Genomic DNA, 13,757 nt, shown 5'->3' with positions numbered 1-13,757 from the left:
TAGTCTCGTCCCTCTCAGTATTCGATTTTTTTATGCAATGTCCCGCCCCATATTTGCATGCTGGGCTCTGGTTGGTTATAGCCTGGTTCCAGATGAATCTGGTTGGCTCGTCACCACTTTGGCCGTGAAGTCCTCCCACAATTGAGAGGGGCAAGACTGTATCTGCCTGGGGCAATATGCATGGCAAAGGCAGATGAAGGTTGGCTACACGAGGCTAAGTCAGTCCACTTGCTACTCTAGAGTCACAGCAGTCAAGCTGTCAGTTTATTAGTAGCCTACATACTTAACACACAAACACAATAGGAGTCACAGCAAGCCTGTCCCTGTTACTTACACATTTACACTGACTCCACTGTCTGTGACTCACAGCAGCTCTTACTTCTTCTTCACACCTAACGACATATTCTCTGCTTTTGCCTTCCGTCCCTCGTTGAACAAAAACACACCTTTATGTTAGTGAGTGCTTGTGTATGTGCGTGCGCGTGTGTATGTGTGGACGTGCATGTGTGCGTGCATGTGTGCGTGTGTGTGTCTGTGCGTGCGTGCGTGCGTGCGTGTGTGTTTGTTTGTGTGTGTGTGTACTTTACTACTTGCATTAGCCTATTGTGAGGACTTAGCGTTTGGGGTTGTAGTTATTTCCTGATTTAGTTGCGTGTAACTTAACGGAGTAGTTCACCCACAAAATGACTTATTTTCTATCCATTACAGCCTTGAATTCATGGAGATTTGTTGTTTGTTTTGGTCACGTTTCCGAGCCAATAATTTGATGACCAGCGGAGTGTCAAAGAGTCTCCTACTGATCGATGATGACCCGCTCATTCATTATTGGCTCAGTAATGCGACAAAAACTTCTCCATGATTTCAAGGCTTAATGGTGTGTGTAATTGATAGGTTTTTTTTAGTTTTTTTTTTGGATGAACTACTCCTTTAACCGACACAATACACATAAAATAAAATAAAAGAAGACAGGGATAACTAAATGGAAGGTATCTAGGATAGAAGTTCTATAGAGCGCCGAAGTCCTGGCGTCACTCGCTCATCCCCCATGGTTCCAAGGGGTTCGCAGACCTTTTTCTCTATATGGAGAATAATGGGGTCATCTTAAAACTGTCTCATATAAGAATTGTGGTCCAAAAATAAACATACTGTCCTGGTGATATTGTCGGAGAGGTGTCTCTGTATCGTTTACCTCATATTTGATACTTTGGTCCGTTTCTAGTGAACATGTAACTAATTCAGCAGCAGTAACATTAGCGTTTTCTCTCAGACCACTTTTCCCACCGGTTGGTTCCTAATGGGAACCAGTTCAGTTATTTTTGGTTCTTCTTAGTTCATGAGCCAGAGCTCCAAAATTGGAACATTAATTATGATTTGAGTGTGCAAAACCATACCTATATTAGATTGTTATCACCATGAAACTTCCCCAGTTGATTACTTACACGAAGACAATGATTTATTGTATTACAAAATTTAAAATGTGTAATATGCAAATGAGGCAATATATAGGAAAATATGCAAACAAAATTAAATATGAAAAAGCTACTACTCTGGAAGGCTTATCATATATTTATTTACTTATATTGATTCTATAAACAATATAATGTAGGTATAGTTTTGCCCACTCAATTCATAATTAACGTTCCAATTTTGGAGCTCTGGCTCATGGACCATTAGAACTGAACCGGTTCCCATTGGGAACCAACTGGTGGAAAAGGGGTCTCAGTCAGTTGATTCTTCATGAAACGGCCTGGATGATTTGTTTATTTTTCAAACACAGTTCTTTTATGAGGCAATCTAAGATCCCCCTACATAGCGCCCTCTAGCGATATCGCCGTCAGACTTCGGTGCTCTATAGAGCATCGCAGTCCCACCCCTTTTCAGAATGACGAGGGCACCGGAAGAGAATTTCCCATTAATTTTTCCAGTCGTTTCAGAAAGTATTTATTTAAAGACCTTTAAGCCTCGGACAAAGCCAACTGGGCTGTTCCTGAGAAAGCCTGATTGTTCAAAATTGCGTATTTGTGGTGATAGAAAACGCAAAGGGGAGGGGAGCGCAAAAAAACACCAGCTGAAAAGTTGAATTTCATGTTGTAGGACCCTTTTAAAGGTCTTTAAATAAATGCTTTCTGAAACATCTATGGAAAAATGAATGGAAAATTCTCTTCCGGTGCCCCCGTCGTTCTGAAAGGGGGCAGAACTGCGACGCTCTATAACTCTGTCATGTTAGCGATAACTAAATAGAAGGTTAGAATAGAGGTTCTATACCTCTGTCATGTCAGCGATAAAGTTAGAAGGTATCTAGAATAGAGGTTCTATACCTCTGTCATGGCGTCATCGATCTGTTTCAGCTCTTCGTAGTGGTCACGAGAGTCCCTCAGCGGTTGAACCATGATTTCCTCGATCTGAGGGAACAGCTGTTTGGACCAGTGAGTGGAAAAAAGGTAGAGCTTGTAGAGGCTATTTTCAAATGGCCGAAATGTGGTTAATGTATGTTTTGTAATAATAATCAAACTCTACAAAGCAACTAGTAACTAAAGTTGTCAAATAAATGTAGTGGAGAAAATGTACAATATTTTGATCCGAGATGTACGTAGAAGTAAAAGTATTTGAAATTGGAAGTAAAGTACAAATAGCTCAGAATTGTACTTAAGCAAATGTACTTAGTTACTTTACACCACTGTGTTTGGACAACATATAGGCTACAACAACAATGAAGCGACGGTTAAACATGCATGCACTCACTCACTCGCATACGTACGTTCCTACCTTCATGACAGACTCAAACATTGGAATGAGGACAAATTTGATGAATCCAATCTGAGCAGTGGGCTTGGTGACTTTGTCTCTGTCCATGAAAGGAGCCACTGGCAAACCCTCTGTCTTCTCTCTGTCACTCTGGAAGACACAGCGGAGAAAAGTATTAGATTTTTATATTTCCCCAAACAGTGGTTCAGGACCCATTGCGGACCAATTGTTAAGGGTCGCAAGTAAATATGTACCCCCTTTATTTATTTATTTATTTATTTAACTACATTTTGTTTTTAATTATTATAAGATTAAAAGAAAAATCCTCGCCCTTTCTCTGTGGATATATTTCCCCACAGAATGTTGTCTAACTGTTGAAAAGAGGGCACAGTTTTTCCTTTGTTTTGCCAATGGGTTCCCAGATTGCCATTGTTGAGACTCTGAATAGACTCTCTCTCTCTCTCTCTCTCTCTCACTCTCTCTCACTGTCTCTCACTCTCTCTCTCTCTTATTTCCCGCTACTTCCAGTTATCAATGGATATATCATATTACGGTAAGAAAATGGCTGGTCTGGGACTCCCCTTTAAGGAGTGATGTGAACATCACCTGTATGAAGTATTCCTCCAGCAGACAGTCCACCCAGGGCTCTGCCACCTCCGTTGGTCGCACTTCATTAGAGATGTCACAGCACTTGATCAACACCATCTTTAGCTGAAACACACAGGTGTTATTGAAAGGAGAAACTGGGCAATCAGCAGATCTGGACACACACGCACATATAATATGCTATATAAATGCACCATTTACCATTTAGTTACTGTATCGATTTTAAATCATTGAATCGTATCGTATCGCCATGAATTAACCAATGTCCTCCATGTATCGTGTCGTCAACCATGTATCGTGATATATATCGTATCGCTGTTAACATGTATTGTTACACCCCTAGAACGTACACATGTGAGGTGCTCCTCGTTGGTGAAGTCAAAGACGTCTTCCACTTTGCGCTTGAAGGAGTCCAGTATCTCCCCGTGACGGGCCATGTCCGTGGCCAGGATCAGGGTGATGATTGCCTGCATGCCAGAGGACAAAAGCGCCACTCTCAAAGTCATGTAAATGGCTCCAGGCAGCAGGGGAGAGCTCTTGAAATTGACAATGGTGGAAAAAGTACTCAATTTATTTACTATAATCTGTTACTAAGTAAAAGTCCGGAATTCAAAATGTACTTGAATAAAAGTACAAGAGTATTGTCTTCAAAATGTAATTAAAGTACCAAAAGTAAAAATACTCATGGTGCAGAATGTCCCATTTAAAGTTTTCAATAAGCATCTTTTGAAGCCTTGGCCGGCCGAGCGGTCCAGGCACCTAGGCTGGTAATCGAGCCTGACAGCGTGTCGTGGGTTCGAGTCCCGATCCCGACGACCTTTGCTGCGTGTCTTTCCCCCCATCTCTCTCCCCCTTTCCTGTCAAACTACTGTAATCTATCAATAAAGGCAAAAAGCCCCAAAAATAATAATAATAATCTTTTGAAAATAGCCGATCTATAAGCTCACAGTCACAATGCGTCGCATTATGGCGCATTGTGAGCTTGTAGATCAGCTATTTTCAAATGGCCAAAATGTATATGGATGAAGTGGTTAATGTATGTTTTGTAATAATAATCAGAATCTACAAAGTAACTAGTATTAGTTTATTAGTTAGTTAGAGAGTAGAAGTAAAAGTATTGGAAATTGGAAATATTCAAGTAAAGTACAAATACCTCAAAATGGAAATTGCTAGCTCACACAAGAACACACTTCCCTGCAATTACCATTAGGCCTTAACGATGAACAAGACATCCGAAAAATAGGCGGTATCCATTAGTGGCCCAGCAGATGTTGCTATTTCCCTTCCTGCTGGCTGCACATTTACTCCATTCAGGTGAATGAGGTTTTGTTCGGATGTTACACTTGATTTTATTACTTTAGAAGACCTTCCCTAGTTTAAAGTCATGTTTTAATGATCATAATATGCATTTAGAAAATTGTACAATCCGCATTATTTTTCAACATTTAAAGTCTTTGTCATGGTCCTTCAAAAGTGTATTGAAAGGTTTTAAAAGAAAAATCCACTCCAGTATGCCATGCCAGGTGTTTTTTCTCTCTGTGTTCTAAAGCTTCTTCAGATGCAATGGAAAAACGCCTTATTTTAGCCATCACCCCTGCTCTGCCCCCCCCAGCATAGGGGAGGGACAGGGAGGTGAAGGGTGGGATTTGTGGACCGTGACATCACCGTCCACAGGCAAATCATAGCATGCACAGAGAATAGCACAGAAAATCCACTGAGGCCTCACGTATCAAACACCAATCAAGCAAATGGTTTGGTTGTTTTTTTGTTTTTTTAGGCCACCACAATGCTTTTCCAATGGGAGTCACATGGTTTGACCAAACATTTTTGTTTGATGGGGGGGGGGGGGGGGGGGGAGGGGCAGAACACCACCAGCAATCAGCAATCAAACAAAAAGCAATCAAGCAAATCAAACCATGTGACTCCCATTGGAAAAGCATTGTGGTGGCCTAAAAAAACAAAAAAACATTTGCTTGATTGGTGTTTGATACGTGTGAATGAGGCCTCAATGTTCAAAGTTCAGGTTTTTTGGGTGCAATTGAGGTCAGAAAATATTTAAAAAACAAGAAAAATGACAAAGAAAAAAAAATGTCACCAGTCCTAACTGGAGCTTACTTGTCGTATGAGCATGAAGGCCTCAGGCTCCACGTTGGCGAAGATGTTGCACTCCGGCAGCGCGAGGATCTGGAAGGCCACGGCACAGTGATGGTTCTCCAGGGGAGAGATGTCGTTGTAACGCACTGCCAGCTCTGTGCGCGCATTGATCTGGTATCTGATGGATGCATAGATGGATGCATGGATGCATAGATGGATGCAGATGCATGGATGGATGCATGGATACATAGATGCATAAATGCATAGATGCGTAAATGCATGGATGCATAGATGGATGCATGGATGCATAGATGGATGCATGTATGCATAGATGGATGCATGGATGCATATATGCATAGATGGATGCATGGATGGATAGATGCATGGATGGATGCATGGATACATAGATGCATAAATGCATAGATGCGTAAATGCATGGATGCATAGATGGATGCATGGATGCATAGATTGATGCATGGATGCATAGATGCATAGATGGATGCATGGATGGATAGATGCATAGATGGATGCATGGATGCATAGATGGATGCATGGATGCATAGATGGATGCATAGATGCATAGATGGATGCGTGGATGTGTAGATGCATGGATGATGGATGGATGCATAGATGGATGCATGGATGGATAGATGCATATATGGATGCATGGATGCATAGATGGATGCATAGATGCATGGATGGGTGGATGGATGGATGGATGGATGGATGGATGCATGGATGGATGGATGGATGGATGGATGGATGGATGGATGGATGGATGGATGGATCAATGGACAGATGGATGAAGAGAAAGTAAAGTTTCCATCGAATAATCTAATGAATGCGTGAAGCCATTCAAGCCACAAATAAAGATCTTTCTTTTAAACATCACCTGATGTGGTGAGAAGGTATAGGCTACTGATGTAAACCACACCTCAACATGCATAAAATAAACCTCATGTGGTGAGAAGGTACTGCGGAAAACAACCCCCAACATGCATAGAATAAGTCGTCATTCTTTCCACACCCGAACAGCAGCTCCACATCTCAATGACAATTATATATTGCACAAGCCATGCTTGGACATCTGTAGCGATGTGTCTCTCAACACCCGTACAAAGAGATGCCCAATGGCCCCGTTGCATTCGTCTAAATATAGAGAGCTCCTTCCCCGGCGTGTACATGTGCTGTGCAAAAACTATAGCAGGACTTTAGGGACAGGTCGATTTAAAAAGTGTAGGCTAACCTTGGAGAAAATGTATGTACCCTGGTATAAAATGCCTTGACCCTCAGGTCAAGGTCAGGGGATGCAGGGTTACTGGAGTTGTTTTAAACCAGTGGTTCTCAACCTTTTTAAATTGGAGGACCCCCAGTTTGACATGCATTAGGCCACGCCCACAGGCATCCAGTTCCCTACAATGAAGCTACAAATTGTTCACGTGAGCCACATAGGATTGTTGATTACGGTAGGTCTGTCCCAATTATAACATCATCGACTAATCACAATTATTCAACATAATCAATAACGTGTCACGGTGTGACGCGATTTGAGTTAGTACACAGGGCTCAAGGGCACAAGAGACTACATGAAAATCAAGGAAACACAGTAAAAAGCCACATATAAGGCATCAATCAACAAGAACATTGTGATTACTAATTAGATTAATGATGAAGTGCAAAATGATACTCCATATCACTTTCTCTTAGAACAAACAAATACTATACCTACAATCTTGTTAACAATCAAAATAACTAATTTTGATTGAAGCTGTATACAGCTATTTTATTCATTTATTTGTGAATGAAAAGTGATCAAAGTGCTGTGCTTAGAGCAGTGGTTCTCAAAGTGGGGTTCAGGGACCCTCAGGGTTCCTTGAGGGGGTTCCAAATGGACCTTTACAGGTCTGTAACCGTGAGAGTGTACACTGTTTTGGCCCCCCAGACCCAATAACAAGCCCCTCAGACCCAACTTGTTGAGGAGATGGAGACACTCTTACGTGTTGTTGTAGCCAGGGTGGTCCAGATCGTGACACACTGCAGCTGTCATTAGAATGCACATGTCTGGCAACGTCAACTTCTCCTACAGGAAAATACATACATAAACAACATTTTAAGACAGTGATTTTATGAATGGCATTTGTTTTTTTTTGCATCTACAAGCCCACAATGAAGATTGGCTATTTTTCAGTGCACGACACCAGCATGCAGCTAAGTGTAAATCAGCCAGGGATATCTCTATTTATAAATTAGAATCCCTAAACCTAACATCTAAATGTCTAATCCTAACCCCAACCTGAATAAACTCTACAAAAACACTTTTTAACCATAAAACACAAAAGTATGTTGTAGTACTGCATGTTGTTCCGGGTTGACTGCAGGTGGTCTCAAATACACAAAGGAAAACTGGCAGAAAAAGACGTGCTCGCCACATAAACTGTTAAGGAAGACGCCTTAGACAGAGCCTTAAGAAAATAGAATTTATTTTTTATTTTTGAATGCTCATAAAGTGCTCTCAGCTCTCAAAGTGAGGTTAAAACATTTCGGTCCTGGGAGCTATTAGCACTGATGAAGGACCAAAATATTTGTTAATGTTAACCTCAATTTGAGCACAGAGCACTTTATGTGCACTCAAAAAGGGGTCTTCCTTAACAGTTTATGTGGCGAGCGAGTCTTTTTCCGACCATAAAACAACTAATTCTCTTGTGAGGACCAGGACAATCGACTATGGACATTTGGTTCCCACAAGTATAGTAACACTGACGCACGGACGCACGCCTCACCTGCAGGTTGCAGAGGTTAATCATGCCATACATCATCTGACTGACACAGAAGCAGTGGCGGAAGTTGTGGAAGGGGTTGCTGCGGTAGTTCTCCTGAATGGCCAACTTAGGAGACACACATTCATTGTTCACTGACATGTGTGTGTGTGTGTGTGTGTGTGTGTGTGTGTGTGTGTGTGTGTGTGTGTGTGTGTGTGTGTGTGTGTGCGTGCGTGCGTGCGTGCGTGCGTGCGTGCGTGCGTGCGTGCGTGCGTGCGTGCGTGCGTGCGTGCGTGAGTGAGTGTGATCCGGGCACACAATGCACAATTTACAGTATATTCCAAAAATCTTTTTAAGTTCTACCATTAGTATATACCCCAGTAAATCCCCATCAAAACCAGTAAATCTAAATGTAGTATACACCCCTACGGTGTCAATCTTTTAAATAGATTTTTGCGGATAAGCCCACAACTTCTATAGTTTTGAACATTTTTGAAAAATCTTGAAAGTGTGAGAAACTACTGAGTGAGAAGGCATTTGTAGAATCAACCTCATGAGGTCTGGGTTAAGTGGTTAACCCATAATACTGTAGGCCTATAGCTCCCCCGTCCAAGCCATTTGAGCAGACATCAACTGGATGAATCTGTAACCTCCGTCCTCCCCCCTTCCCTTCCCTGTGCATGTTGCCGCATACAGACACGTCCTGCAGAGCCGTCCTGTACTGTAACTTTACCAGCCAGCGTTTGAGTGTGATGGGGTTCATGCTGAATTCCTTCACCAGACCCAGGTCATGGTACATGTATTCCAGACAGCTCAACATCTGCAGCCACAATGGAGGAACGAGATGGTCAGCACCAGATAAACGTCTCAAAACCTCCTGCAACTGTCAAAATACGCCACGCGTTCGTTTAAACTTGCTGTCGCTCGATGATGTTGGTTATCTCGAACGAGGACTACTATAGCCTACTACTGACAACATTCCAATTTTAATTCTTACACAATTTCCGAATGCCATAAGAGAGCCTGCATGTAACTCTGCCCCATTTACTGTTGTAACAGGAAACTGTCATCCGCTTTCCATTTACATTAATGAAAACAATGAAACATATTAAAATATATTTTTGAATTTCCATTTCTGTCAAGCAGTAGGTTATAGTTAGGCTTTAACTAATTTGGTTTCCAGTGCATTTTTTTAATTTTGTATTCTTTTCTACTTTTTTCAGGCCTTCCGATGATGTCCAGACTGTTGGGCGAAAGCATTTGAACACTGTATGAGCCTCGGCTGACTTGCCTGCCAAAGATTGAACCCCTATCCGAGTGAATCACAATTGGATTTTGGATGGTAAACATATTATTTGATTAATCAAAAACGTATTTGTTATTGGCATAACATCATAATAATTCTATGATCACTGATCAGATATCAAAGTGATCCCAATACTGTTTTTGTCAGTGGTGGAAAAAGTGCAATAATGTTTGCTTGTGTAAAAGTATACTGCAATGTAGAAACACACTGTAAGTAAAAGTCCAGAATTAAAAATGTACTTGAGTAAAAGTACAGAAGTATTGGTATCAAAATATACTTAAAAGTACCAAAAGTAGAAAGTACTCACCATGCACAATGTGCCATATCACAAGTTTTCAAATCTAAAGTCTTTGAAAATACCAAAAAAAGGTTGATGTGACACATTCTGATCTTGTAGCCTACATTGGGTATTTTCAAATGGCCGAAATGTAGCCAATATAGGGCTGAAGCGGTTAATGTATTGTTTTGTGTGTTTAATAATCAAATCTTCAAAGTTACATTATACACCACTGACTACCCAAGATCCACGGGGTTTGAACTGTTGGGCCAGTGTGGGATGACCAGGAAGGGGAAGTGAGGACATACAGTCTGGGTTTACGGTAATAGGGTTGACATGAACAAACCTCATTGTGTTCCCAGTGCCAGACGTCAAACGTTGGCTTCTTCAGCGCCTCGATGGTCTCCTGAGACAAGGTGTACTGCACGCACACAGCACATGGACAAAGTGGTTACAAAAGAGATATTCTAAAATGGTTAGTCCCAAATACTTGATTCTGATTGGCTGGTTTCTGAATAGACCATGTGCTAAAGCTTGCGATAATCTACACCTTAAATTAATGTATCAATCCCAGTTGTGTTACAGTGATCCAGCGAGAGGGTCACCACGCCTCTGCAGCCATCATGAAATACAAGGTAACCTCACACCTCCTGTGTATTGTGGCACACCCAATCCCTCGCTGGTGCTAGGCAAAGGTTGATACAGTGTAAAAGAGAAGGAAGTCCGCAAAACAGCTCTGCTCCACATTGTTTTATTTATTTAAAACAGCGATAGTGACACAACGTTTTGGCCATAACTGCCTTTATCAGGTGATGTCATGGCTGAAACGTTGTGTCACTATATGTTGGTGTATTAAATAATTAAAACACTGTGGAGCAGAGCTGTTGTGCAGACTTCTCTTTTATTGCTTGATTTGACCACGCGCTGGTCGTTGTTGAGAAATAACCGCGACAGGATCATCTCAGAGGCGAGGCAGACACGGCTATACTTAATAAATCAGTAAATAAATAAATTGACCAAAACAAAAGTATTTCCTTGCTTACGGTAATGAAAGTATTCCATAAGTGTTGCACTGGCGCAACACGGTCGCCTCGGATTTTTTTCTTAATATTTCTGAAAATCTTTTACAAAATGTTAGAGATTTTGTCTTTGTCTTAGAGATATTCATTTATAAAGTTTACATTCTTGAAGATATTTTGAAATTATAATTTATAATAATTTAATACATTTTACAATATTTTGGATTGATATAGATAGATAAGCCGCATCTCGTTTTCGAGGGGGTCCTCAAAGCATGTACACAACAAGAAAACAACCCAAACAACATATAACAAAAACATATCAACAAGGACATACTGTACAGTAAAGCTCTTCCGCCCTCTCAAACCCCACAACATCAGTTAAAATAAAATAAGACATATAAATCAATGCAAATATGTTGGTGGACATCCTAACCTGGTCTATGTCTATATCTCTGTCCAGGTCTCTGTTGTAAAAGAGATTTCTGGTCTCAACGAGACTTAACATGAAGGTAAAATACAAAATAAATACTGTACCTTTGGATAAGTGGGAACATCTCGTCTAGGGGTGAGCTTTTTACCATCATCTGTGTAGTTGTATTTACAATGGCAGTTTACTCTGAAGGAGATAGAAAATGAAACACAACTTTCATTGGTCTCTCTCTCTCTCTCTCTCTCTCTCTCTCTCTCTCTCTCTCTCTCTCTCTCTCTCTCTCTCTCTCTCTCTCTCTCTCTCTCTCTAGTCTAAATGATTAATACATGGATGTCTTAACAATTAGTTAAATACATTGCTTCATTTTTACCTGCTGCCACCCTTGGAGGTCATCTCATCTCGTAGTTTCTTCAGTTCATTTTTACACTTGTCAATCTCTATCACCTTCAAGCCTTCCACTGAAACGATATACAACATGTTTGTGCTTAATTTCAGTGTAGAGACGGGAATATATAAGGGAGAGAAAGAGAGCAAGACAGGGGTTGGATCCGAACCCGAGTCCTTGTGCTGACTAGAGCATACAGTCTGTCTGTCTGTGCACTTACTTAAGTACTGTACTTAAGCACAATTTTGAGTATTTCTTTTTTTAGTATTTCCAATTTCCAGTACTTTTACTCCTACTTATACTCCACTACATCTCAGAGGCAAATATTGTACGTTTACTCCACTACATTTATTTGAAAACTTAGTTATTAGTTACTTTGTAGATTTTGATTACTATTACAAAACAAACGGTAATCACTTCAGCCCTATAGATAGGGCCTATACTGTACATTTCGGCCATTTGAATTTGACATCAATGCTTTTGTACTTTTACTCACGTAAATTTAGAGCTTTTACTTGTAATGGAGTATTTCTACATTGCAGTATTGATACTTACTTACTTAAGTAAAACATGTGAGTACTTTTCCCACCACACGCCCACAACAATCCTTTTGAGACAAACTGAAGATGTTGTTATTTAGACACAAGCTGACTTGGTTGTACTATTTCATATGAACTCAGAAAGTAAAGCCTAGTGGGAATGTGAGTGCAAAATGTCACGTAAATCGCACACTTTGTTCATGATTTGAGGCATTTTTTGTTAAAAACGGATATCCTGCAAACTTTGGAATCCAAGCTTAGCCAATCAGAATGAAATCACTATCACTATGGATATACTGTGTAGCGATTTGCGCGATATATGGATAAGAGTAATGTAAAAAGTAGTATTTTGCTAAAATCTGCCTCATGGTGGCGCTATAACAGACCGCTCTGGAAAATGTGGAGCAGAGGTTCGTCGCTGTATGGCATGTAGGGATTGTGTGTGCACAGTTTCGTATAGCGACCGAGACAACGGTGCCGGAGATTTTCTGGTAACAGACGGAAGGATGGACACGCAGACACACGGACGGACGAAAGGACAGACAGACACACGGGCGAAAGGACGGACAGGGCCGAAAACATAGTCTTCGCCATGCCTATCGACCTGGCGGAGACAACAACACCTACATTCCACGCGTTTCTCCAGCATGGCTAGCCTGTTAGTGACCTCCGTCTTCAACTCAGTGATGCGAAATGCTCTGTGGGGAGACAAAGAGTTGTTTATCCAGTTTGTTTATATGGGCTCACATAAACACTGCTGCAGGTGGCAAAGAGAACGACGTGTAGCCTGGGCTCTCGCCTAACCTGCCTCTAGCGGTTGTTGCTGCCTGATTTATAATCCAAATGTATTGTCACACATCACAGGTTTACAGGGGTATAAAGAAGGGGGTGAAATTAAATGTTTGCATGCGTTCTCCTGGTTTTCGTGAAAGGGCAGGTGGAAAGAAATAGAGGAAGAGCAAGGAGAAAAGCACAGGATAGAAACAGGTTAAATAATCAAACTGTTTACGTGCAGTATAGCCTATATGTATAGCAGGTATGTAAATAGCCTCACATGCACATGAGTACATTTGGGGCGCGTTCGGAAATAGCGCACTGAGCGCACTGTGCAATGCAAACTAATAGGCGAGCGTGCTCCGGTGAGGTATTTCCGAACACGCCCAAGGTGTCACCTATAGGTGAGCTTAAAAGTAGCGGCAGGTGCAGTAGTGCATTTCACTAGAACAGTATATATGTGGTTTCTGTAGAACAGTAATACCGGTACAGTATGCATCGGCACACAGCTATTGGTCGTATGCAAAGTATAAGGTCACACACAAAATAGCCAATACAAGCAGATCGGCTATTTGCGGGGTCTTTTGAGACCAAGTATAAATGCTTGCAGTACACTGCGGGCGAGGCCTGCTGTCACTCAACATGTTTGAAAGGCTCTGGTGTGAATGACGTACTGTCAGACTACTGTCAGACTATACAACTAGTGACCTCCAGTAGACTCACCACCTCTCCTCTCCTCTCTCTCCAGATGAGGACTATACAACTAGTGACCTCCAGTAGACTCACCACCTGTCCTCTCTCTCCGGATGAGGACTATACA

General features: G+C 41.4%; 1 protein-coding gene across 2 annotated transcripts in view; it reads right to left on the bottom strand.

The window, feature by feature from the left end:
• Positions 1-375: 375 nt before the first annotated feature.
• pde9ac (phosphodiesterase 9ac) overlaps positions 376-13,757 on the bottom strand; it is a gene marked incomplete at both ends in the record, with an annotated part of 21,272 nt that continues 7,890 nt past the window's right edge. The window contains 13 exons of one of the 2 annotated variants that reach the window (XM_079514276.1): positions 376-429; positions 2,319-2,414; positions 2,767-2,895; positions 3,352-3,456; positions 3,702-3,818; positions 5,467-5,623; positions 7,443-7,525; positions 8,226-8,330; positions 8,938-9,024; positions 10,134-10,208; positions 11,344-11,425; positions 11,610-11,697; positions 12,791-12,861. In XM_079514276.1, coding sequence (XP_079370402.1) covers positions 376-429; positions 2,319-2,414; positions 2,767-2,895; positions 3,352-3,456; positions 3,702-3,818; positions 5,467-5,623; positions 7,443-7,525; positions 8,226-8,330; positions 8,938-9,024; positions 10,134-10,208; positions 11,344-11,425; positions 11,610-11,697; positions 12,791-12,861 — 1,249 coding nt within the window. The remainder of the gene's footprint in view (positions 430-2,318; positions 2,415-2,766; positions 2,896-3,351; positions 3,457-3,701; positions 3,819-5,466; positions 5,624-7,442; positions 7,526-8,225; positions 8,331-8,937; positions 9,025-10,133; positions 10,209-11,343; positions 11,426-11,609; positions 11,698-12,790; positions 12,862-13,757) is intronic. The other variant, XM_079514277.1, reaches the window with a different exon arrangement.

The sequence above is a fragment of the Electrona antarctica genome (assembly GCF_951216825.1).
Source record: "Electrona antarctica genome assembly, chromosome: 11".
Taxonomy (NCBI): Eukaryota; Metazoa; Chordata; class Actinopteri; order Myctophiformes; family Myctophidae; genus Electrona; species Electrona antarctica.
The sequence above is the reverse complement of the archived record's forward strand: the minus strand, read 5'-3'. Positions and strand labels throughout refer to the sequence as shown.